Source organism: Heterodontus francisci, chromosome 19 (genome assembly GCF_036365525.1).
Source record: "Heterodontus francisci isolate sHetFra1 chromosome 19, sHetFra1.hap1, whole genome shotgun sequence".
Taxonomy (NCBI): domain Eukaryota; kingdom Metazoa; phylum Chordata; class Chondrichthyes; order Heterodontiformes; family Heterodontidae; genus Heterodontus; species Heterodontus francisci.
Genome location: NC_090389.1, coordinates 86163941 through 86187647, shown reverse-complemented (window position 1 = coordinate 86187647; position 23707 = coordinate 86163941). Strand labels below are relative to the sequence as shown.

At 44.8% G+C, this 23707-nt stretch overlaps 1 protein-coding gene across 1 annotated transcript in view; it reads left to right on the top strand.

Annotated features, from left to right (window-relative positions):
• LOC137380351 (monoglyceride lipase-like) overlaps positions 1–23707 on the top strand; it is an 87235-nt gene that overhangs the window by 29858 nt on the left and 33670 nt on the right. The window contains exons 2-4 of the mRNA XM_068052279.1: positions 4245–4251; positions 6381–6487; positions 17531–17667. Coding sequence (XP_067908380.1) covers positions 4245–4251; positions 6381–6487; positions 17531–17667 — 251 coding nt within the window. The remainder of the gene's footprint in view (positions 1–4244; positions 4252–6380; positions 6488–17530; positions 17668–23707) is intronic.

Below are 23707 nucleotides of genomic sequence, written 5' to 3'. Positions count from 1 at the left end.
GGGGAGGGAGAGAGTGGGGGAGGGAGAGAGAGCCTGGGGAGATGAGAGTGGGAGGGAGAATAGACAAAGAGTGGGAGTGGGGACAGAGAGAGGAAGAGGTGGGGGACAGAGAGAGAGAGAGAGAGAGGGAGGAACGGAAAGCAAGAGGTGGGGGGACAGAGAGAGAGAGAGAAGGGGGACAGAGAGAGTGGGGATGACATGGTGGGGGGGGACAACACAGAGAAGAGGGCAGAATGTGGAGGGGTGACATGATAGAGGTTTACAAAGTTATGAGCGGCATGGACAGAGTGGATAGTCAGAAGCTTTTTCCCAGCGTGGAAGAGTCAGTTACTAGGGGACATAGGTTTAAGGTGCGAGGGGCAAAGTTTAGAGGGGATGTGCGAGGCAAGTTTTTTTACACAGAGGGTGGTGAGTGCCTGAAACTTGCTGCCAGGGGAGGTGGTGGAAGCAGATACGATAGCGACTTTTAAGAGACATCTTGACATATACATGAATAGGAAGGGAATAGAGGGATATGGGCCCCAGAAGTGCAGAAGGTGTTAGTTTAGGCAGGCATCAAGATCGGCGCAGGCTTGGAGGGCTGAATGGCCTGTTCCTGTGCTGTACTGTTCTTTGTTCTTTGTTCTAATGCACAGTGGGGGAGACAATACAGAGAGGTGGGAACACGGAGACTGGGGGAAGAGAGAGACAGAGGGAGAGAGACAGACAGACTGATAGAGGAGGGAGAGAGAGCAATCAAGATCACTCCTGACAGATGGACATCTATCCAGAATACCCTGCATTGCTACACAAGTGTGCAGGCAGACATTGACTACTTGTGCAAGCAAAAATGCTAGGTATCTCACTAAATCAGTGTCCAACATATTGACGAGAAAGTAAGTCAATAAATTAATCTTCTCATTTAAAACTTCTTCACAAAAATGCACATTTATTGTTGTTTTGATTAATATTAAGATAAATTTTTAATGCCTTTATCTTTCCGAAATTGTCTCACGGCCTCCAATGTAAGAGGAAAATTGTTTTGTGGTCCCCAACACAAAAAGGTTGGACACCCTTGCTCCAAGCCTTTAACCCTTGTTTTTTAAAATAACTTAGCAGCGAGGTTATTTTAAAACACAAGCTTAAAGGCTTGTGTTATGTAAACTCATTTTAAAATGGCAAAGTTTAGTCAGGGAATGTCTCGATTTCTACGCTCTGGCACACATTACTTTCACTTGGGACACAAACTCAGTGACATGTTCACGGTTACTGGACTTTTATTTCGGCTACTATCCATTTGGAGTCACATTGTTCAGGAACTTTTACTGAGGGGAAAAAAGGCAAGAAAATCCATGGAATCACCAGAAGTCAGCACTGTAAGTTCCTTGAATACAAGCGTATGATGCATTGGGGCTAAGTGAAATTGGCAAAAACAGAATGCTGCTGACCAATTTAGACTCTTTGGCCTCCTTATCTCGAGAGACAATGGGGAAGCGCCTAGAGGTGGTCAGTGGTGTGTGGAGCAGCGCCTGGAGTGGCTATAAAGGCCAATCCTAGAGTGACAGGCTCTTCCACGGGTGCTGCAGAAAAATTTGTTTGTTGGGGCTGTTACACAGTTGGCTCTCCCCTTGTGCCTCTGTCTTTTTTCCTGCCAACTGCTAAGTCTCTTCGACTCGCCACACTTTAGCCCCGTCTTTATGGCTGCCCGCCAGCTCTGGCGAACACTGGCAACTGACTCCCACGATTTGTGATCAATGTCACAGGACTTCATGTCGCGTTTGCAGACGTCTTTAAAGCGGAGACATGGACGGCCGGTGGGTCTGATACCAGTGGCGAGCTCGCTGTACAATGTGTCTTTGGGGATCCTGCCATCTTCCATGAGGCTCACATGGCCAAGCCATCTCAAGCGCCGCTGACTCAGTAGTGTGTATAAGCTGGGGATGTTGGCCGCCTCGAGGACTTCTGTGTTGGAGATACGGTCCTGCCACCTGATGCTAAGTATTCTCCGGAGGCAGCGAAGATGGAATGAATTGAGACGTCGCTCTTGGCTGACATACGTTGTCCAGGCCTCGCTGCCATAGAGCAAGGTACTGAGGGCACAGGCTTGATACACTCAGACTTTTGTGTTCCGTGTCAGTGCGCCATTTTCCCACACTCTCTTGGCCAGTCTGGACATAGCAGTGGAAGCCGTTCCCATGCGCTTGTTGATTTCTGCATCTAGAGACAGGTTACTGGTGATAGTTGAGCCTAGGTAGGTGAACTCTTGAACCACTTCCACGGATGGAGCATTTCTGACATCCTGTCCCATGATGTTTGTTTTCTTGAGGCTGATGGTTAGGCCAAATTCATTGCAGGCAGCCGCAAACCTGTCGATGAGACTCCGCAGACACTCTTCAGTGTGAGATGTTAAAGCAGCATCGTCAGCAAAGAGGAGTTCCCTGATGAGGACTTTCCGTACTTTGGACTTCGCTCTTAGACGGGCAAGGTTGAACAACCTGCCCCCTGATCTTGTGTGGAGGAAAATTCCTTCTTCTGAAGACTTGAATGCATGTCAGAGCAGCAGGGAGAAGAAGATCCCGAAAAGTGTGGGTGCAAGAACACAGCCCTGTTTCACACCACCCAGGATAGGAAAGGGGTCTGATAAGGTGCCGCTATGTTGAATTGTACCTTTCATATTGTCATGGAATGAGGTGATGATACTTAGTAGCTTTGGTGGACATACAATCTTTTCTTGTAGTATGTTTCAATGACCATGTTAGAAAGTCATTAACTGATACTTTTGCTGCAAATTGAATTAAAGGACAATTTTTACAAATATATCAAAGCTCAGTAACTGAAATGTGCATCATTTAATATCCAGCTTGAGGACAGATAACCTGAGTGGCCAATGTCATTTGAAAGTTGTCTGTATCATATAATTACATTAGATTATAAGTGCACCTTTGCTAACAGGTAAGATATTTGGCTTGGACATAAATTGGTTCGTCTGGAGTACAATCTTACAGATAGTGACTAACATTTTGTAATTGAATAATACATGCAGTAACAACCGCTCAACGTTTTGCAGAAAGGCCTTTTGTTAATAAACATCTTGTCAGAGCTAAATCGGAATTGACAGTGGTAGACTGAGATATGGACAAAAATGACATTCAGAGAACCACTTTATTGGAGGAACTGAAGGGTGATCTTTATTTATCTAATTTTGTCACTAGCTTTGGTGAGCAAATGACATTTTGTCCACAAGAGATTCTGTTGTTTCTGTATTTTAGAATCTAGGACCTAGTTTAACAGCCTGTCAAGATGAATTAACTAGTCTTGGCTACCTACCATTAATCTCTCTGTCCCACTCTGTTTTTATGTTTTACATGACTGTTCTGATGTACTAGCTGCTCCATCCTATAAAATTCTCCTGATTTGGAGATCACTGCTCTTTTGTTGATTGCCCTGTCTTCAGACACATATTGCATGCAGGTGGAGAAGTTGCACAAACATTGGCCATCACTGCTTAAATTGTCTTGTGATAACAGCAGTGTGAGAAATGGTCCATCTTCTAATTGCTGATTTTTCTGCTGCCTCACCTCTATAACCACAATAACAATCATCTCTTTGAGTTTCACAGTTTATTGGATGAATTTGCACTCCAGATACAGTATGAATGCACAGAAGTCATCCGATAAGGTCCATCTACCACCCCGTGACATGATGTAACTAGCTCTATTCTGCCAACAAAAGTAATTCACATTGGCATTGCATACCATTTTGCTTGCTAGCTAATACAGTTGTGCTGCTCTCCATTTAAATCAGACTGTGCTTTGATGGCATTAGATTGGCTATACACTTTATATACAGATTCATTACCCCCATGTCCATGGCTGAGTCAATAATTTTGTCAAATGTCCGGGGTGCAACATGTCAGTGCCTATCCCTGCACTGGAAGTGCTTAGCAATTTCTACTACCTTGGGTCCAAGTGACAGACAATCTGAACCTTGATGCAGAGCTCGATACACGGATAGGGAAAGCAGCTACCACCTTTGGCCGACTCGCAAAACGCGCATGGGATAACACCAAGCTGACCCTTAGGACCAAGCGGATGGTTTATAAGGCCTGTGCTCTCAGCACCTTGCTGTATGGCTGTGAAACATGGGTGACCTACAGCGACTAGGAAAAGAAGCTCAATAATTTCCATCTTCATTGTCTGCGGCGCATTATGGGTACATCCTGGCAGGATAAAACCACAAATGCGGCAGTCCTCTCAAAGGCAGAGCTCCCAAGTGTGTTGGCACTAATCAAACAGAGGAGGCTTCATTGGATCGAACACGTCCGCAGGATGGAAGACAGTTGCATACCCAAAGAACTGCTGTCTGGTGAGATGGCCAGGGCCAGATGACCAGTGGGGCGTCCAAAGCTCTGCTTCAAGGATGCTTGCAAGCGTGACATGAAAGTCCTAAATGTCAGCTATCGCACCTGGGAGTCACATGCCAGCGAAGGAAGGAAATGACAACACATCCTGTGGACAGGTGTGCACTAACACGATGACCAGTTGCTACAGCAATTTGGCAACAGGTGCCAACGTCAAAAACAACAACTCACAGTCTCACTTGGCAGAACCTGCCTCTCAAGAATTGGCCTTCACAGCCATCAGCAAAGGTGCACCAAGAGAAGACACCCCAGCTCAATGGATTGTTTGCGGTGTGTCCATCATCTTTTGTAGATGAAAGGATGCCAACCAATTGTATGTTCTTTGCCTGGTTTGGCCTACCCAGATTACTTCACACTTCTCTGGATTGAATTCTATTTGCCACTTTTCTGCCCACCTGACCAGTCCATTGATATCTTCCTGCAGTGTATAGCTTTCTTCTTCACTATCAACCACACGGCCAATTTTTGTATCATCTGCAAACTTTTTAATCATGCCCCCTACATTTACGTCCAGATCATTGATATACACCACAAAAAGCAAGGGACCTAGTACTGAAACCTGTGGAACCCCACTGGAAACAGCCTTCCAACCACATAAACACCCATCGATCATTACCCTTTGCTTCCTGCCTCTGTGCCAATTTTGGATCCAACTTGCCACTTTTCCTCGGATCTAAAGGGCATTTACTTTTTGGACCAGTCTGCCATGTGGGACTTTGTCAAAAGCATTGTTAAAATCCATGTAGACTATATCAAACACGCTGCCCTCATTGGCCCTCCTTGTTACCACCTCAAAGAATTCAAACAAGTTAGTCAGTCACAACCTTCCCTTAATAAATCCATACTGACTGTCCTTGATTAATTCGTGCCTTTCTAAATGACAATTAATACTATCCCTCAGAATTCTTTTCAATAATTTTCCCACCACTGAGGTGAGGCTGACTGTCTTTTAATTACTTGGTCTATCCCTTTCTCTCTTTTTAAACAATGATACATCGTTAACAGTCTTCTGGCACCACACCAAGAAAAACTTGCATTTTTCTGGCACCTTTAACGTAGTAAAGCATCCAAAGGTACTTCATAGGAGTGTTATCAATTAAAACTTGACATTGAGCCACATAAAGAGATATTAGGATAGGTGACTAAAAACTTGTTCAAAGAGATAGGTTTTATGTAGTGTCTTAAAGGAGGGGAGAGAGCTAGGGAGGCTAAGGTTTAGTGAGGGATTGTGCCTAAGGCAGCTGAAGATACAGCCACCAATGGTGGAGTGATTAAAATCAGGAATGTGCAACAGGCCAGAATTAGAGGAGTGCAGAGATCCTGGAGGGTTGTAGAGCTGGAGGAGGTTACAGAGATAAGAAGCAGGTGAGGCCATGGAGGGATTTGAAAACAAGGATGAACATTTTAAAATCGAGGCACTACCAGACTGGGATCTAATGTAGGTTGGCGAATGTGCGTAATGGGTGAAAGGAACTTGGTGCGAGTTAGGATATGGGTTTTGGATGAGCTCAAGTTTATGGACGGTGGAATATGGGAGCCCAACCAGGAGAGCATTGGAATAAAGTCTAAAAGCAACAAAGGCATGGATGAGTCTGTCAGCAGCAGATGATCTGAGGCAGAAGCGGAGACCGGTAACATTACGAAGTTGGAAGTAAGTGGCCTTATGGTGGAGTGGATAGGTGGTCAGAAGCGCATCTCAGGGCCAAATAGGATGCTATGGTTGTGGACAGTCTGGTTCAACCTCAGACTGTGACCAGGGAGAGGGGTGGAGTCAGTGGTTTGGGAATCGAGTTTGTGGTGGGGACTGAGTAGGTCAGCGAGCTCAGGGGTGATGGGTGAACTGGACTTGGTGCCAGTTAGGATACGGGCAGCAGAGATAAGCATGCGCTTACAGTGCGTGGGTTTTAGTGTAATCTGTTTTACATTGGAGTTGATACTTGCTGCTCTGCTGCTCAATTCTTCTTTCACCAAATCCATCTAGGGCTCTAATGATGCTTCTGCATGGTGGAGGTGAACACTCTGGCCGCCACATGGACGTTGTTTCACTGTTTCTCAAGAATTCCCTGCTCACATTTGCGCACGATTTCGGTAAGTACTGTCGGTCAACTTTGAACTCTGAACCCTGACACATTGTTATACTCAGCACTATCCTTGAGTGGCTACTGACTGGCTGTACACACAAAGTAATTGCTCAAATATGTTGGCTATACTAACGATTTCACCTTCCTCTTCAACCACAAACTCCTAAACTCACTTTATCTGTCACAAAACATCGAATGGCTCACTAACAAAACATGGACTGGATCTTTCACAAAAACATAGCATAGATCCCTCACTGATGATGTTTCAACACAGGAATCTTGTGGGTTCATCCCATTGAGCCTTCTCCGCCATATTGTTTGCTGTAGTAACTCTTACCTCCAAGACTGCCTTCTCCCTATGTTCCTTACTTTACTGGAAGGATGTAATCACACTAGAGAGGCTACAGAGGAGATTTACAAGGTTGTTGCCATGAGAATTTTAGCTATGAGAAAAGGCTGGGGTTGTTTTCTTGGAGCAGAGGAAGTTGAGGGGAGATTTAATTGAGATGTATAAAATTATGAGGGGCCGAGATAGAGTGAATAGGAAGGGCCTAATTCCCTTAGCAGGGAGGTCAATAACCAGGGGGCAGAGGTTTAAAATAATTGGTAGAAGGATTAGAAGGGAGTTCTGGAGTAATTTCCTTACCCAGAGGGTGGTAGGGGTCTGGAACTCGCTGCCTGAAAGGGGGGTAGATGTAGAAACTTTCATCACATTTAAAGTGCTCTTGGATATGCACTTGAAGTGCTGTAACCTACAGGTCTATGGACCAAGAACTGAATCGATCTTTTTCAGCCAGCACAGACACGGTGGGCTGAATGGCTTCTGTGCTGAAAATGTTTCTGTGTTTTTTCTAGCTAAGCATCTATCTCCCTCTCAAACATGTCAATTGACGTTACATCTATAGACTTCTGGGTCAGTGCACTCTACATCCTCACAATCTTTTGTGTGAAGAGGTATTACCTGCAGTTGATTTTAACTCACCCAATACAGTTCCAGGTTTAACTACATTTTTTTTATTGGTGTGTATCCTAACCCAAGAGCCCAGAGTTAGAGAGTTCACTGAAGATGCATAAAGTAGGAAGGAAAAGAACATGAAGCAGGAAGTAAGGGCTTTAAAAAAGTAAAAAGAGAAAATAGAAAGACTTGCATTTATATAGCACCTTTCACAACCTCAGGACGTCTCAAAGCGCTTTACTGCCAATGAAGTACATCTGAAGTGTCGTCGCTATTGTAATGTAGGAAACGTGGCAGCCAATATGTGCACAACAAGATCCCACAAACAGAAAAGTGATAATGACCAGATAATCTGTTTTTTGTGTGATGTTGATTGAGGGATAAATATTGGCCAGGACACCGGGGAGAATTCCCCCGCTCTTCTTCAAAATAGGATCTTTTACATCTACCCAGGAGAACAGACAGGGCTCGGTTTAACATCTCATCTGAAAAACAGCACCTCCAACAATGTAGCACTCCCTAAGTACTGCACCGGAGTGTCAGACATGTTTTTTTTGCTCAAGTCATGGAGTGGGACCTGAACAAACAACCTTATGCACCTTGCAAGGGAGAAAGAGCGGCTACCACCAAGGCTGGAGGCTTCTTTCAGGGTGTTCCTGATGCAGTCAGCAGTCCCTTTGCCCCTCTGCCAGTGATGCCACGGCCTTCATCATCCCCAAAGACAGAGGGTGCTACTGCTTCTCTGCAGGAGGCCACCAACTAGCCAGGGACTACCAGGCCTAAGGCAACCTGAGGACAACCGCCAAGGTCACCCCGAGCCAAGGGGCAGCAAGGTCTGCAGCCTGCCTCCAACTCAGCTGACAGTGCAGGGGGAGCATCGCACAGGAATGCATGAAAAATATTGAAGAAGAGCACCTAGAAGCACCGGGGTTTCACCAGGTGAATGTGTATGGTAGATGGAAAGGCCAGCGTTTGCTGTCACGGTTATGAAAGAAATTGTTTCCAATAAACAGATCTCGTTCCTTTTACATGAGGCCTTTGGTGCTCCATATCAACCCAGCCTGTGTGAAGAAGCTCGAGGCAAACATAGGAACATAGGAGCAGGAGTAGGCCATTCAGCCCATCGAACCTGCTCCGCCATTCAATATGATCATCAAAGTGGCTGATCATCCATTTCAAAGCCTTTTTCCCTACACTATCCCCTTATGTCATTGGTATTTAGAAATCTGTCAATCGCTGCTTTAAACATACTCAGTGACTGAGCTTCCACAGCCTTCTGCGGTAGAGAATGCCAAAGATTCACAACCCTCTGAGTACAGACATTTCTCCTCATCTCTGTCCTAAGTGGTATCCCCCCCTTATTTTGAAATTGTGTCCCATGGTTCTGGATTCTCCAACCAGGGGAAACATCTTACCTGTATCTACCCTGTCTATCCCTTTAAGTATTTTGTAGGTTTCAATGAGATCATCTCTCATTCTTCAAAACCCTCGAGAATATAGGCCCAGTTTCCCCAATTTCTCTTCACAGGACAGTCCCACCATCCTGCGAACTAGTCTGGTGAACCTTCTTTGCACTCCCTCTATGGCAATAATATCCTTCCCAAGGTAAGGGGACCAAAACAGCACACAGTGCTCCAAGTGCAGTCTAACCAAGGTTCTGTACAATTGAAGCAAGACATCACTACTCCCGTACTCAAATCGTCTTGCATTAAAGGTTAACATACCATTAGCCTTCCTAATTGCTTGCTGCACCTGCATGTTAGCTCTCAGTGACTTATTGACAAGGACACACATTTTTTTTTTAAGAGATACAGCACTGAAACAGGCCCTTCAGCCCACCGAGTCTGTGCCGAACATCAACCACCCATTTATACTAATCCTACACTAATCCCATATTCCTACCAAACATCTCCACCTGTCCCTATATTTCCCTACCACCTACCTACACTAGTGACAATTTATAATGGCCAATTTACCTATCAACCTGCAAGTCTTTTGACTTGTGGGAGGAAACCGGAGCACCCGGAGAAAACCCACGCAGACACAGGCAGTACCTGGAATCGAACCCGGGTCCCTGGAGCTGTGAGGCTGCGGTGCTAACCACTGCGCCGCCCAATTTGTACATTTACACTTTCTAATCTCTTACCATTTAAGAAATATTCTGCACATCTGTTCCTCCTACAAAAGTGGATAAACTCACATTTTTCCACATTATATTCCATTTGCCACATTCTTGCCCACTCACTAAGTCTGTCCAAATGTCCTTGAAGCCGTTTTGCATCTTCCTCACAACACACATTCCCACCAGGTTTTGTGTCAGCCGCGAACTTGGAAATGTTACATTTGGTCTCCACATCCAGGTTGTTGATATATATTGTGAACAGCTGGGACCCAAGCACTGAGCCTTCTGGTACCCCACTAGTCATAGCTTGCCATCGTGAGAATTTTTTAAAATGTATTCATGGATGTGGGCATGGCTGGCTAGGACAGCATTTATTGCCCATCCCTAATTGCCCTTGAGAAGGTGGTGGTGAGCTGCCTTCTTGAACCGCTGCAGTCCATGTGGGGTAGGTACACCCACAGTGCTGTTAGGAAGGGAGTTCCAGGATTTTGATCCAGCGACAATGAAGGAACAGCGACATAGTTCCAAGTCAGGATGGTGTGTGACTTGGAGGGGAACTTGCAGGTGGTGGTGTTCTCATGCATTTGCTGCCCTTGTCCTTCTAGTTGGTACAGGTCGTGGGTTTGGAAGGTGCTGTCTAAATGGCCTTGGTGCGTTGCTGCAGTGCATCTTGTAGATGGCACACACTGCTGCGACTGTGCGTCGGTGGTGGAGGGAGTGAAAGTTTGTGAATGGGGTGCCAATCAAGCAAGCTGCTTTGTCCTGGATGGTGTCAAGCTTCTTGAGTGTTGTTGGAGCTGCACCCATCCAGGCAAGTGGACAGTATATGATCACACTCCTGACTTGTGCCTTGCAGATGATGGACAGGCTTTGGGGAGTCAGGAGGTGAGTTACTCGCCGCAGGATTCCTAGCCTCTGACCTGCTCTTGTAGCCATGGTATTTATATGGCTACTCCAGTTCAATTTCTGGTCAATGGTAACCGCTAGGATGTTGATAGTGGGGGATTTAGTGATGGTAATGCCATTGAATGTCAAGGGGAGATGGTTAGATTCTCTCTTGTTGGAAATAGTCATCGCCAGGAACTTGTGTGGCGCGAATGTTACTTGCCAATAATCAGCCCAAGTCTGGATATTGTCCAGGTCTTGTTGAATTTCTACACGGACTGCTTCAGTGTCTGAGGAGTCACGAATGGTGCTGAACATTGTGCAATCATGAGCAAATATCCCCATTTCTGACCTTATGATTGAAGGAAGGTCATTGATGAAGCAGCTGAAGATGGCTGGACGTAGGACACTACCCTGAGGAACTCCTGCAGTGATGCCCTGCAGCTAAGATGTTTGACCACCAACAACCACAACCACTTTCCTTTGCGCTAGGTATGACTCCAACCAGCAGGGAGTTTTCCCCCTGATTCTCATTGACCTCAGTTTTGCTAGGGCTCCTTGAAGCCATCTCGGTCAAATGCTGCCTTGATGTCAAGGGCAGTCACTCTCACCTCACCTCTTGAGTTCAGCTCTTTTGTTCATGTTTGAACCAAGGCTGTAATGAGGTCAGGAGCTGAGTGGCCCTGGCGGAACCCAAACTGAGCATCGCTGAACAGGTTATTGCTAAGAAAGTGCCACTTGATCGCACTGTCGATGACACCTTCCATCACTTTTGCTGATGAATGAGAGTAGGCTGATGGGGCGGTAATTGGCCGGGTTGGACTTGTCCTGCTTTTGGTGTACAGGACATACCGCGGCAATTTTTCACATTGCTGGGTAGATGCCAGTGTTGTAGCTGTACTGGAACAGCTTGGCTAGGGGCGCTACAAGTTCTGGAGCACAGGTTTGCAGTACTATTGCCAGAATATTGTCAGGACCCATTGCCTTTGCAGTATCCAGTGCCTTCAGTCGTTTCTTGATATCACGCGGAGTGAATCAAATTGACTGAAGTCTGGCATCTGTGATGCTAGGGAGTTCCAGAGGAGGCAGAGATGGATCATCCACTCGGCACTTTTGGCTGGATTGTTGCAAATGCTTCAGCCTTATCTTTCGCACCGATGTGCTGGGCTCCCCCCATCATTGAGGATGGGATATTTGTGGAGCCACCTCCTCCTGTTAGTTGTTTAATTGTCCACCACCACTTATGGCTGGATGTGACAGGACTGCAGAGCTTAGATCTGATTTGCTGGTTATGGGATTGCTTAGCTCTGTCTATCGCATGCTGCTTATGCAGTTTGGCATGCAAGTAGTCCTGTGTTGCAGCTTCAGCAGGTTGACATCTCATTTTGAGGTTTGCCTGGTGCTGCTCCTGGCATGCCCCCCTGCACTCTTCATTGAACCAGGGTTGGTCTCCCACCTGGATGGTAGAGTGGGGAATATGCCGTGGGCCATGAAGTTACAGATTGCAGCTGAGTCCAATTCTGCTGCTGCCCCACAGCACCTCATGGATGCCCAGTTTTGCATTGCTAGATCTGTTCAAAATCTATCCCATTTAGCACGGGGGTAGTGCCACACAACATGATGAAGGGTATCCTCAATGTGAAGGCAGAACTTCATCTCCACAAGGACTATGCTGTGGTCACTCCTACCAATATTATCATGGACAAATGCATCTGCGGCAGGCAGATTGGCAAAGATGAGGTCAAGTATATTTTTCCCTCTTGTTGGTTCCCTCACCACCTGCCACATATCCAGTCTAGCAGCTATGTCCTTTAGGACTCAGCCCGCTCGGTCAGTAGTGGTACTACCGAGCCAGTCTTGGTGATGGCCATTGAAGTCCCCCACCCAGAGTACATTCTGCACCCTTGCCACCCTAATTGCTTCCTCCAAGTGGTGATCAACATGGAGGAGTACTGATTCATCAGCTGAGGGAGGGCGGTAGGTGGTAATCAGCAAGGGGTTTCCTTGCCCATGTTTGACCTGATGCAGTGAGACTTTATGGGTTCTGGAGTCGATGTTGAGGATTCCCAGGGCAACTCCCTCCCGACTGTATATCACTGTGCTGCCACCTCTGCTGGGCCTGTCCTACGGGTGGAACAGGGCATACCCAGGGATTGTGATGGCGATGTTGGGGACATTGTCTGTCAGGTATGATTCCGTGACTATGACTATGTCAGGCTGTTGCTTGACTAGTCTGTGGGACAGCTCTCCCAACTTTGATACAAGCCCCCAGATGTTAGTAAGGAGGACTTTGCAGGGTCGACAGAGCTGGGTTTGCCGTTGTTGTTTCTGGTGCCTAGGTCGATGCTGGGTGGTCTGTCTGGTTTCATTCTGTTTTATTGACTTTGTAGTGATTAGATACAACTGAGTGGCTTGTTAGGCCATTTCAGAGGGCATTTAAGAGTCAACCACATTGCTGTGAGTCTGATTCCAGATTTTATTTATTGAATTCAAATTCCACTTTCTGCTCTGGTGGGATTCAACCCATGTCCCCAGAGAAATACCCTGGGTCTCTGGGTTACTAATCCAGTGACAAAAACACTACCCCACCGCCTACTACAAGAATGACCCATTTATTCCTATTCTCTGCTTTCTGCCTGTTAACCAAACCTTAATCCATGCCAGTATATTACCTCCTATCCCATGTGCTTTAATTTTGCTAACCAACCTCCTGTGGGGGACTTTATCAAAAGCCTTCTGAAAATCCAAGTATACCACATCCACCGACTCCCCTTTATCAATTCTGTTAGTAACATCCTCAAAAAACTCCAACAGGATCGTCAAACATGATTTCCCATTCATAAATCCATGTTAGTTATGCCCAATCAGATCATTATTATCCAAGTGTCAATTTATCCCATCCTTTAGAATAGATTCTAGCATTTTCCCAACAACTGATGTAAGGCTAACAGGTCTGTCATTCTCTGTTTTCTCTTTCCCTCCCTTCTTAAATAGTGGGGTGACATTTGCTACCTTTCAATCTGCAGAAACGTTCCAGAATCTATAGAATTTTGGAAGATGATCACCAAAGCATCCACTACCTCCATAGTTACCTCTTTCAACACTCTGGGATGTGGAATATCAAGTCCTGGGGACTTATCAACCTTCAGCCCCATTAATTTCTCCAATACAACCTTCTTACTAATACTAATTTCCTTCAATTCCTCATTCTCATCCTTTGGATCTCTAATTCTGGGAGATTTCTTGTATCTTCTTCAGTGAAGATGGACACAAAGTAATCATTTAGCTTCTCTACCATTTCTCTTTTCCCCATTATAAATTGACCTGACTCTGCCTGTAATGGACCCACACTCGTCTTAGCCAAATATTTCCCTTTTACGTACCTATAGAAGCTTTTACAGTCTGTTTTTATGTTTTTTGCTAGCTTACTTTCATATTCTATTCTCCCTTTCTTTATCGGTTTCTTTGTCCTCTTTTGCTGTATTCTAAAATTCTCCCAATCCTCAGGGTTACTACAATTTCTGGCAACTTTATAGGCCTTTTCTTTTAATCTTATACAATCCTTAACTTCCTTTGTTATCCACAGTTGACTGCCTTTACTTTTGGGGTTTTTGTACCTTGAAGGAATGTATAGTTGCTGTAAACTATGTAATATTTCTTTAAAGACTATCCATTGCCGATGTAGTGTCATACCATTTAATGTATTTTCCCAATCCACCTTCACCAATTTGCCCCTCATACCTTCATAATTTCCTTTGTTCAAATTTAAAACCCTGGCTTCAGATTGAACTACCTCACTTTCAAACATAATGTAAAATTCTATCATATTATGGTCACTCATCCCTAAAGGTTCTTTTACAACAAGATTATTAATGAGCCCTTTATCATTACATAATACTAGATCTAAAATAGCCTGTTCTCTAGTTAGTTCCTCAATATTATGCTCTAGACAACCATCCCGAACACACTCCAGAAACATGTCCTCCACAGCATTAGTGCTCATTAGGTTTACCCAGTCTAAATGCAAATTGAAGTCACCCATGATTACAGTATTACCCATGCTACATACCTCTCTAATCTCCTGATCAATACCATGCGCCACACTACCACTACTGTTTGGTGGCCTATAAACAACTCCTACCGATGTTTGCTGCCCCTTGTTGTATCTTAGTTCCACCCAAACAGATTCCACATTTTGTTATTCCGATCTGAGACCTTCCCTTACTAATGTACTGATCCCATCCCCTATTATCAGCACAACACCACCTCCTTTTCCTTTTTGCCTGTCCTTCCTAACTGTCGAATATCCTTGAATATTCAGTTCCCAGTCTTGGTTACCCTGTAGCCACATTTCCGTAATGGCAATTAGATCATACCCATTTACCTTTATTTGGGCCTGTAGATCATCTACCATGTTGCAAATGCTGCGTGCATTCAGGTACAGTGCCCTTAACTTTGTCTTTTTGCTATTATACTGCATTCTAAGCCTAGTTGATACTCGCCTTTGTTTCGCCTGCCTTCTAATGTCACTTGCTACTTTTCTACCTCCTGTTACCAGTTTTACTCCCTTCCAATTTGAGCTACACCTCAGGTTCCCATCCCCCTGACAAGCTAGCTTAAACACTCCCCAATGGCACTAGCAAATCTCCCTGCGAGGATGTTAATTCCAGTCCTGTTAAGGTGTAGCCCGCCCATCTTGTACAGGTGCCACCTGCCCTAGAACTGGTCCCAATGCCTCAGAAATCTGATTCCCTCCCTCCTACACCAATTCTCCAGCCACGTGTCCAATCGATCAATCCTCCTATTCCTATACTCACTAGCACATGGCACTGGGAGTAATCCTTAGATTACTGCTATGGAGACCCTGCTTTTTAATTTCCTTCCTAACTCCCTAAAATCTGCTTTCAGAACCTCATCCCTCTTTCTACCTATGTCATTGGTACCAATGTAGACCACGAACTCTGGCTGTTCACCCTCTCCCAGAAGGATGTCCTGCAGCTATTCTGTGACATCCTTGACCGTGGCACCAGGGAGGCAAGATACCATCCTGGTGTCACGTTTACTGCTGCAGAAACGCCTGTCTGATGCCCTGACTATCGAATCCCCTATCACTATTGCTTTTCCACTATTCTTCTTCCCCTCCTGTACAGTTGAGCCACACGTGGTGTCACAGACTTTGCTCTGGCTGCACTCCCCCGAGGAATCATCGCTCTCACCAGTATCCAAAATGGAAAACCGATTAGCAAGCAAGATAGACTCAGGGGACTTCCGCACTGCCTGCCTGGTTCTCTTAGATTGCCTGGAGGTCACCCATTGCCTCTCTGCCTGCATGCTCCGAACCTTCAGTGTGACCACCTCCTTAAATGTGCTTAAGACATAGTCCCCTGCCTCGCAGATGCACAACAGTGACTCCAGCCGCCGCTCGAGTTCCGAAACCCAGAGCTCAAGCTTCTGCAGCCAGTGACACTTACTGCACATACTGCAGGATGTACATTCCACTTGGCCAAGCTGGCCTGCCATACCGTAACTTTAAAAACTTTTATTACAATGAAAAGTAGAATAACGTACTAGTTACTCACCAACCAGCTTCTTCCCCTGTACCGAAGAAAGAGGCAGCTACTGGAGGCTGAAAAAAAGATGAAATAAATAAAGGAGCCCCTCCCTCACACACCAAACTCCCACTTTACACTCTGTGCACTCAGATTTATTTTTTTCTTAATTTATAGTTCCCCTCCTTACTGAACTCCCACTTACCAAACTCCCTTCTTTACACTCTGTGCCCCCCAGTAGCACTCAGTGGGGACTATCTTAAAGAAGGGACTATCTTAAGAACAAATCTCCTTAAGAACTGTAGTGAAGATCATCAGAGGAATTGATGTTGTGTCACACATGACCAGGCAGTTGACGGTGGTGCCCAGGAGAGTGAGAGGTGTTCAAATCTAGCTCATGCAGTAACTCTTTGTCCATATACGTTCCAGTTCAGTTGTAATAAAACGCACATTTTATTGGGATATTACTTGTAGCCCTGTGAGTCTAACAACAGATCACATATCAAAGGGACAAGTAATATTACACCTCTGATTTTCTTTCTCCCAAGTATTTCTTCACAGAAGTTTCCTGGAGATTAGATGTTAATTTCTGGAGACTCCACGGCAATCTAGGAGGGCTGGCAACCCAGCATACGGAGGGAGCACTAAGTCCCGTTCACCTATCAACCGCTGTGCTCACTGACCTACACTGGCTCTCGTTCCAACAAGGCCTCAACTTTAAAATTCTCATCCTTGTTTTCAAACCCCTCCATGGCCTCGTCACCACCACCACCCCGCTTCCACCCCCGACCACTTCCCTATCTCTGTAACCTCTTCCAGCTCAACAACTGACCAAGATCTTTCTACATTCCTACAGTTCTGATCTCTTGTGCATCCCCAATTTTTACTGCACCACCATTGGCATCTGTTCCTTCAGCTGTGCAGGCCCTATTTCAAAGAAGAGCAGATGAGTTATCCCTGGATTCCTGAACCAATATTTATCCTTCAAGAAACATCACTGAAACAAATTATCTGGTCATTTGCTGTTTGTGGGAGCTTGCAGTGTACAACTGAATGCTGTGTTTCTTAAATTACAACAGTGACTATACTTCAAAAGTACCTCATTGGCTGTAAAGTGCTTTGGGACGTCCTGAGGTTGTGAAAGGACCAAGTCATGCTTTCTTTAAATTACGATACATTCCCATGTTTAAAGTAATTTGCTATATGTGACACACTTTAACATGTTTCTCAGGGATGCACTGAGGTGTTGTAAAAACACAAGTTAGTCTCCCTGATATCTGCACACTCACACCTTCAGTGGGCGGCAGGGTGAAATCTCTGATTAGTGATCAGGAGAGGAAACCCTAACTGATCATCTCTTCCTGAACACAGGAATTTAAAGGTTCATCACAACACCGCCCTGCCCCACCCCATCCCCAACACTACCCCAGCTAAAAAGAGCACCATCTTAGTCTGTACACCTCACCAAGGCTTTGAGGGAGCTCTCCATTCAGTTGTCCAATGCCTCTAAGCCATTCTTTCTTTCCCCTCCTTCCACAGTTGGTCACGGGCAGAGTGAAGGGCGACGTCTGTATGTGGCTGATTTCAGAATATATGTCCGGGACTGCATACAGCATCTTGACAAGATGAAGAAAAAGTACCCGCACTTACTGATTTACATCTATGCAGTTTCCATGGTAAGTGACCCTTTGGAAGAAAATGGAATTAATTTGCATGTTATTCATTTTATCACCTTCTCTACATATATGGATATAACCTGTTTGAAAGTTATCTCCAATGCTCCATTAACAGTTCTACTGACTCATGCCTTGCAACCTGTGCTCTTCAGATTCCATTCCCCCCGGTTTTGCCACCCGACTACCCTCAACTCCAGCATCGGTGGCAGAGTCCTCTGCCTTCCCATAGTTTAGCTGATTAACAGGGCAGGTTACATAGGGAGGGGTGGAGTTTTGGACAGGAAACCCGCGATTTCTCGCATACTGTGCCATTTGCACATGACAGGTTCCCCACCCAGAAGTCAGCCAGGTTGATAGGCTTGGATTCTGGTCAGGTCGGGGAGCACTCCAGATCAGGCTGCAGGAACAAGTTCCCCGATCCCATGTGGAAGGGTGTCCAATTCCTGAAGGTCTGATCCCAGGGGGTTGGGATGTGGTCTGATGGGGGGGCTGGAGGGGGTGCAGCTTGGTTGGGGGGGTGGGGGCTGCGGGGGAAGCACTCCTGATTCTCCTGGCCCACAAGCAGTACTGCAAAGATACTTACCTTCTCCCCAAGCTGTCCTTCCCTCCCTTCACCTGTCGGGTTTCCTGAGTCCTGGGAAACCCATCTCACCACTGTAAAACCAGCAAAATAGATTAAGTCAGAAGCTGCCAGCCTTGTTCAAATATTTAAATTACCAACCTGCCTCCTGAGAATGAATTGGTTGCTTGCCCCATTAAACCTGGAAGTAGGCAGGTTGGAGTCACATTTAAAATTTTTTAAAATTTTAACAACTGACCCTACCCTAACCTGTCCATTTTTGGGTGTTAAAATTCAGTCTAGTCTGGCATTCTCCTTCCACGTTCCTTTGCCTCACCTCTTCACCCCATCCCACCCATATCTGCCTTCCCATCCCTGCTTCCCCACACCAACTTCAAAACCCTCCTCAGTAATTACCTGATATATCTCTGTTTGTGGTCATTTCCCCGAAGTTCTCTTCTGTTTCCTGTTGGGTGCCAATCATGTCCTTCATCCAAGCACCTTGAGAAGTTCCAATTCATCCGTCTGATCTTCATTTTCTGTGAGGGCAGATGAGGGGGGGGGGGGCTGGTGGGAAGATGAGCAGACTTGGTCTCAAGTTACCTCCTTCGTCTAACTCCAGAACTAGAAAAGGGGCAAACCTGAGGCCATAGCTGGGACACAATATTAATGAAGATTCCTCAGTGAGCAGGAGAGGATCTGAAAGGTCCCAGGTTCAACCCTTGGTTTCCCTTAAGTTAGCTGATCCCTGCCCGGATGGTTCCGGGGCAAATTGGTTGGTAGCACTCTGGGTCCAAAGGTTCAAAGCCATTCCAGACACATGAGCATAAAACCTAGGCTAACACTCCCAGTGCAGTACTGACGGAGCGCTGCACTATAGGAGGTGCAGTCTTCGGTACGAGATATTTGTTAAATTGAAGCCCTGCCTCTTTCAGCTGAATGTAAAGGATCCCAAACGACTAGTTTGAAGAGGAGCAGGGGAATTCTCCCAAGTGTCCTGGCCATATAATATTTGTCACTAAAAACAGTGCATCTGGTCATTATCACATGCTGATGTTGGGATCTTACTGTGTGCAAATTGACTGCCAAGTTTACAACAGTGACTACACTTCAAAAGTACTTAATTGATGGTAAAATGCCTTGTGATGTCCTGAGCTTGTGAAAGGTGCTATATAAATGCAAGTCTTTCTTTCTTTAACTCACTGGGACACGGTTAAAATCAGGAACTGACTGCATGGTAGAATTGCAGACACAGACTCGTTCAGCATTGCCAGTGGCTCTGGAGCAAGATACTCGTTTGGGATGGTGGCCCTTTGGACAAACAGTTAGTGAGAAACGCTGACGTAGGCGCTGTAATGTTCTGCCTGGTAACAACCCTATATTACATTACACTACATCTCCCCCCCACACCCCCCCCAAGTCTCTGGCTTCTCTTTTCAGATTGTTAACTGCTGTGGCATTTTTACAACTCTGCCATAACGCGTTCTTCTTTCTTTCAAAGGGCTTTGAGGTTTTGAGTCTTCTAGTTCCTCCTTCTGATGCTGCTGTACTTCAGTAGAACTATTCGATGACTCAGGTTCTTCATTCTGGTTGTCCTCTGGGTTGATGGCTGATTGCAGCATCACCAGTTCATCAAACTCTTGAGATGATTGGTCTTCTTATTTTTGCTGCTTCTTTGGTATCACCACTTATGACCTTCTGTTTCTTCTTATCATCCCTTGATCAGTTTGGACAATGTACAATCGTGGATATGATGATTTTTCTACCACTTCTCTATACCGATTTTGGTCTCTAACCCAAACTGATTCCCTAAGTTGAATGACTGACAAGTTTCTGGTTCTGTGACATTCTGTCATAATTTCCTGATTGATTTGATCTCTCTCCATCTTCTCTCTCCCTCACTTTTTCCAAGTCTTCTGCACTCACTTGTGGCTTGAGTGTTCTTGCAATTATAGAAAGTTGGGTCTTCAACCTCCCTCCCATTAACAATTCACATGGGGCTAAATGATTCTGAAGTGGTTCCTTCATCTCTCAATGAATGATGGCACATGTGATACATCTCAATATCATCTCTTCAATTTCTTTCGATATATGAAGCCAACATGTTGATTGTCTTGCCCTGGTTCTACACTTTGTTATTCCCAAATGCCTTTGGCGTAATCGCTCCAAGATCTCTAATCTCAGTGCTTTAGGGATAACTAATCTCTAATCGTAGATCAATAAATCATCAACAATGCTTAGATGACCCCCTCTGTTCAAAATACTGCCTTACAACTGGGTTCTGTGGCACGTATGCTGGTTATCCATGCAAGCAATATTCCCTGATTGCTGCACATACTTCATCTGTTTTCTGTGCATTCCTGATCTCACTCAGTTTCTGAGCTGCAGCAGGTAAAGTTGTTGTCGTCAAAGCAAAAACTTCTACTTCAAGAAATAAAATATCATCTTCTTCAGGTCCTGCTAATGAAATACGCGATAAAGCATCCAATGGTATAATTGCCAAAATCCACTGTTAGCGTCCAATTTGGTGAAAATAGTGCTCCTCCCTAGCTTTACCAAACTTTCATCTACTGATGACATTGGATGTACTTCTCTCTTTCCACTGCCTTATTACATAGTGTGAGGTCAACACAAATTCGAATGGACCCATTAGATTTCTTCATTGGGACCGTACCTGAGCACCATCTTGTAGGCTTTGTTACAGGTGAAATGACTCCCTATTTTGTCATTGATTCGATTTTGTTTAACTTTCTCTAGGAGTGGATGTGGAACTTTCCGAGGTGTATACAAACACATGATCACTGCATGCTTTCTCAGAATGATGTGCTATGCTGTTTTTAATTTTCCCAATCCTTTGAACAATTTAGGAAATTCAGCCCGAAAATTCCTAGGCTGTTCTTCTGTCCCTTTAGTCACAGAGAGTCATACAGCATAGAAACAGGCCCTTCGGCCCACCACGTCCATGCCAACCATAATGCCCATCTATACTAATCCCACCTGCCTGCATTAATTCCATATCCCTCTATGCCTTGCTATTTCAAGTACCTTTAAGCTCTTCAACTTTACATATTAGCTATAGGTCTATGCAAGCCTCTCTGCTTAGGAGTAAACAACTCTGATTCTTGATTGCATATAAGGTCTCAGGAATTTCTTTTCCCCAGTAACTAAAATTGTTTTCAGCTTTTCCATTACCTTCAACTCAATGCCTCCAGGCAGATATAATTTTTTACTTGTTGGTTTTAGACTTTCCTTTTTCAGTCACGGTTTTGTGTCTGATAATACTGAAACTGCTGCTCCAGTGTCCAGTTCAAATTTAGTCTTGTTGCCTTCCACAAGAATTTCTGTCGTCCAGCAACTCTCATTTGTGCCTTGGATTTCCCCTAAGAATGGAATTTCAACACATTGTACATCTTGTACTTCATTAACTATGTTCTTTTCTTTGAATTTCCCTGTATTTACAGTGCTGTTTTTTTTTTTACTGTGACAGACATTGAAAATGTCCCCTCTTTTTGCATCAAAAAAACTCCACTCTTCCTGCCTTTCCTGTCTCTTACCACTGTCAGGCAAACCCACCTCCCCACCCCACCTGCCAAGACTGAGGCACACATGAATTTGCCACATGAACATTAAAACTTAAAATTGCAAGCCCCTGACAGGAAAGACATTTGCATAGTAACTAACAGAGCTGGAACGAAGGGACAAAGGTCCATGCCCTGATCCAGTCAACCAACAATGGAATTTTAATTAACAGATGTTAAAGGTGGTGGGAGCTAGCATTCCAGGTTGACTGCTAAGATAGCAGAATCCACAAACACAGAAGAAGTGGTCAGACCACTTCATGACTAGCTGGCTACTGAGATTTGAACTTCCAACAAGAGTGTTTGAAAATCAGAAGGCTGTTAGCTCCTGGACTGAAAAGACCTGCCTCCTATCTGCCTGTCCATCTCCTTCCCAAGGAACTGAATCTTGTGAAAACACGTGAACCTCAAGGAGAGAAAAATCTCCTATGTGAACAAGGTTTAAGCAGAATACTGGGCCCCAAAGATACGCAAGAATTACCTACAAAAGGACTATATCATGAGCTTGAAACACAATAACAAGATATTGCCTCAAACTATTCCACTTTATCTTTTATTCTTCTCATGTGTCTATCACGCGTGCATGCTAGCATGGGCGCATCGTATATCCGTAAGCGTGAACCGTATTAGAGTTTAAGTAAGTTTAATAAATTTCACTTTTCTTCTTCAAAGCAAAGAAAGCCTGTTTGTGCTCGTTTCTTTGCCTTATAATTGGAAAGCTGTGAACAAAGATTCACAAAGGGGAAGCTCAAAACACAGTATGTTTAAAATTAAATCCGGTTACAATAAAACCAGGTGAAGATAATAACAGACCCCTAGACACCTTTCTCACCTGGTTGTAACATCACCATTTTTAACTTTTGTTTTTACATATTCAATAGAGTTTGGGACTTTCGAGATCGGACTCTCCCTGAACAACAAATCGGTTAAATTTTCTAACCTCTGCTTGCCTGTTCAACTGAATTGCTTTTGTTAATGTAAGATCATCCCTCGACTGTAGATGATCCGATAGGACGTCGTCTACTAAACCGACCACAATCCTGTCTCGAATCAGCTCTTCCCATAAGCTGCCATATTCACAATCTTCAGCAAGTTGACATAAATCATTGATAAATGTATCAATGTTGCCCCCTTTCTGCTAAGGACACTTATTAAATTTGACGCGTTCCACAATGACATTTTCCTTACATTAAAATAAGTCTCAAGTGCCTTAATGACTTCTTCATACATAGCCTTCTCTTCATCTATCCCTTGTGTAATGAGGATGTCGTCTGTACACTCCCCATTGCGTACAATAACTACTGACCTGCTCGTTGTCTGGTTTCTGCGCGAGGCCCAATGTAGTGTGATACCTTGCAAACCTCCGGACCCAAATCAACCATACCTCTCCTTGGTTCTGTCCAGCGACTTTTTTGAAGTTCTCCAGTAAGGGCAATGATTTTTCCATCTTTTCTTCAGTTTACCTTTGCTACCATATAATTTTCTAACCAGTAACAACCCTATTATTAGATAATACTACAGGCCCGGACTTTTCAAACTGGGTCCACACAAAGAGCACATATGGAGCCCAGCAGGACTAATGCCTGACTGTAAGGGAAAGGGGAACGAGTGTCACACAGAGATCACTATCCTAAGACAGAGAGGCTACAAAATGCAGGTAGTATAAAATCAACTGAGGCAGCTATCTTCAGGCCTGGAGTTCTGTTTGAAATGCCCAGCTCGTCCATTTTGAACAACAGCATTTAATCGCTGGGGGAGGAAGAGAAAATCAATGTAAAACTATACCATGCAGACTCAGCAAGGATCCCAATTACTGAAAGAGAAGTTCAGATAGGAACAATGAGAACTGAGGGATGGAAAGTGAACAAGGTTCCTTAGGAGAGGAGGGTTGTGTGGCACTACC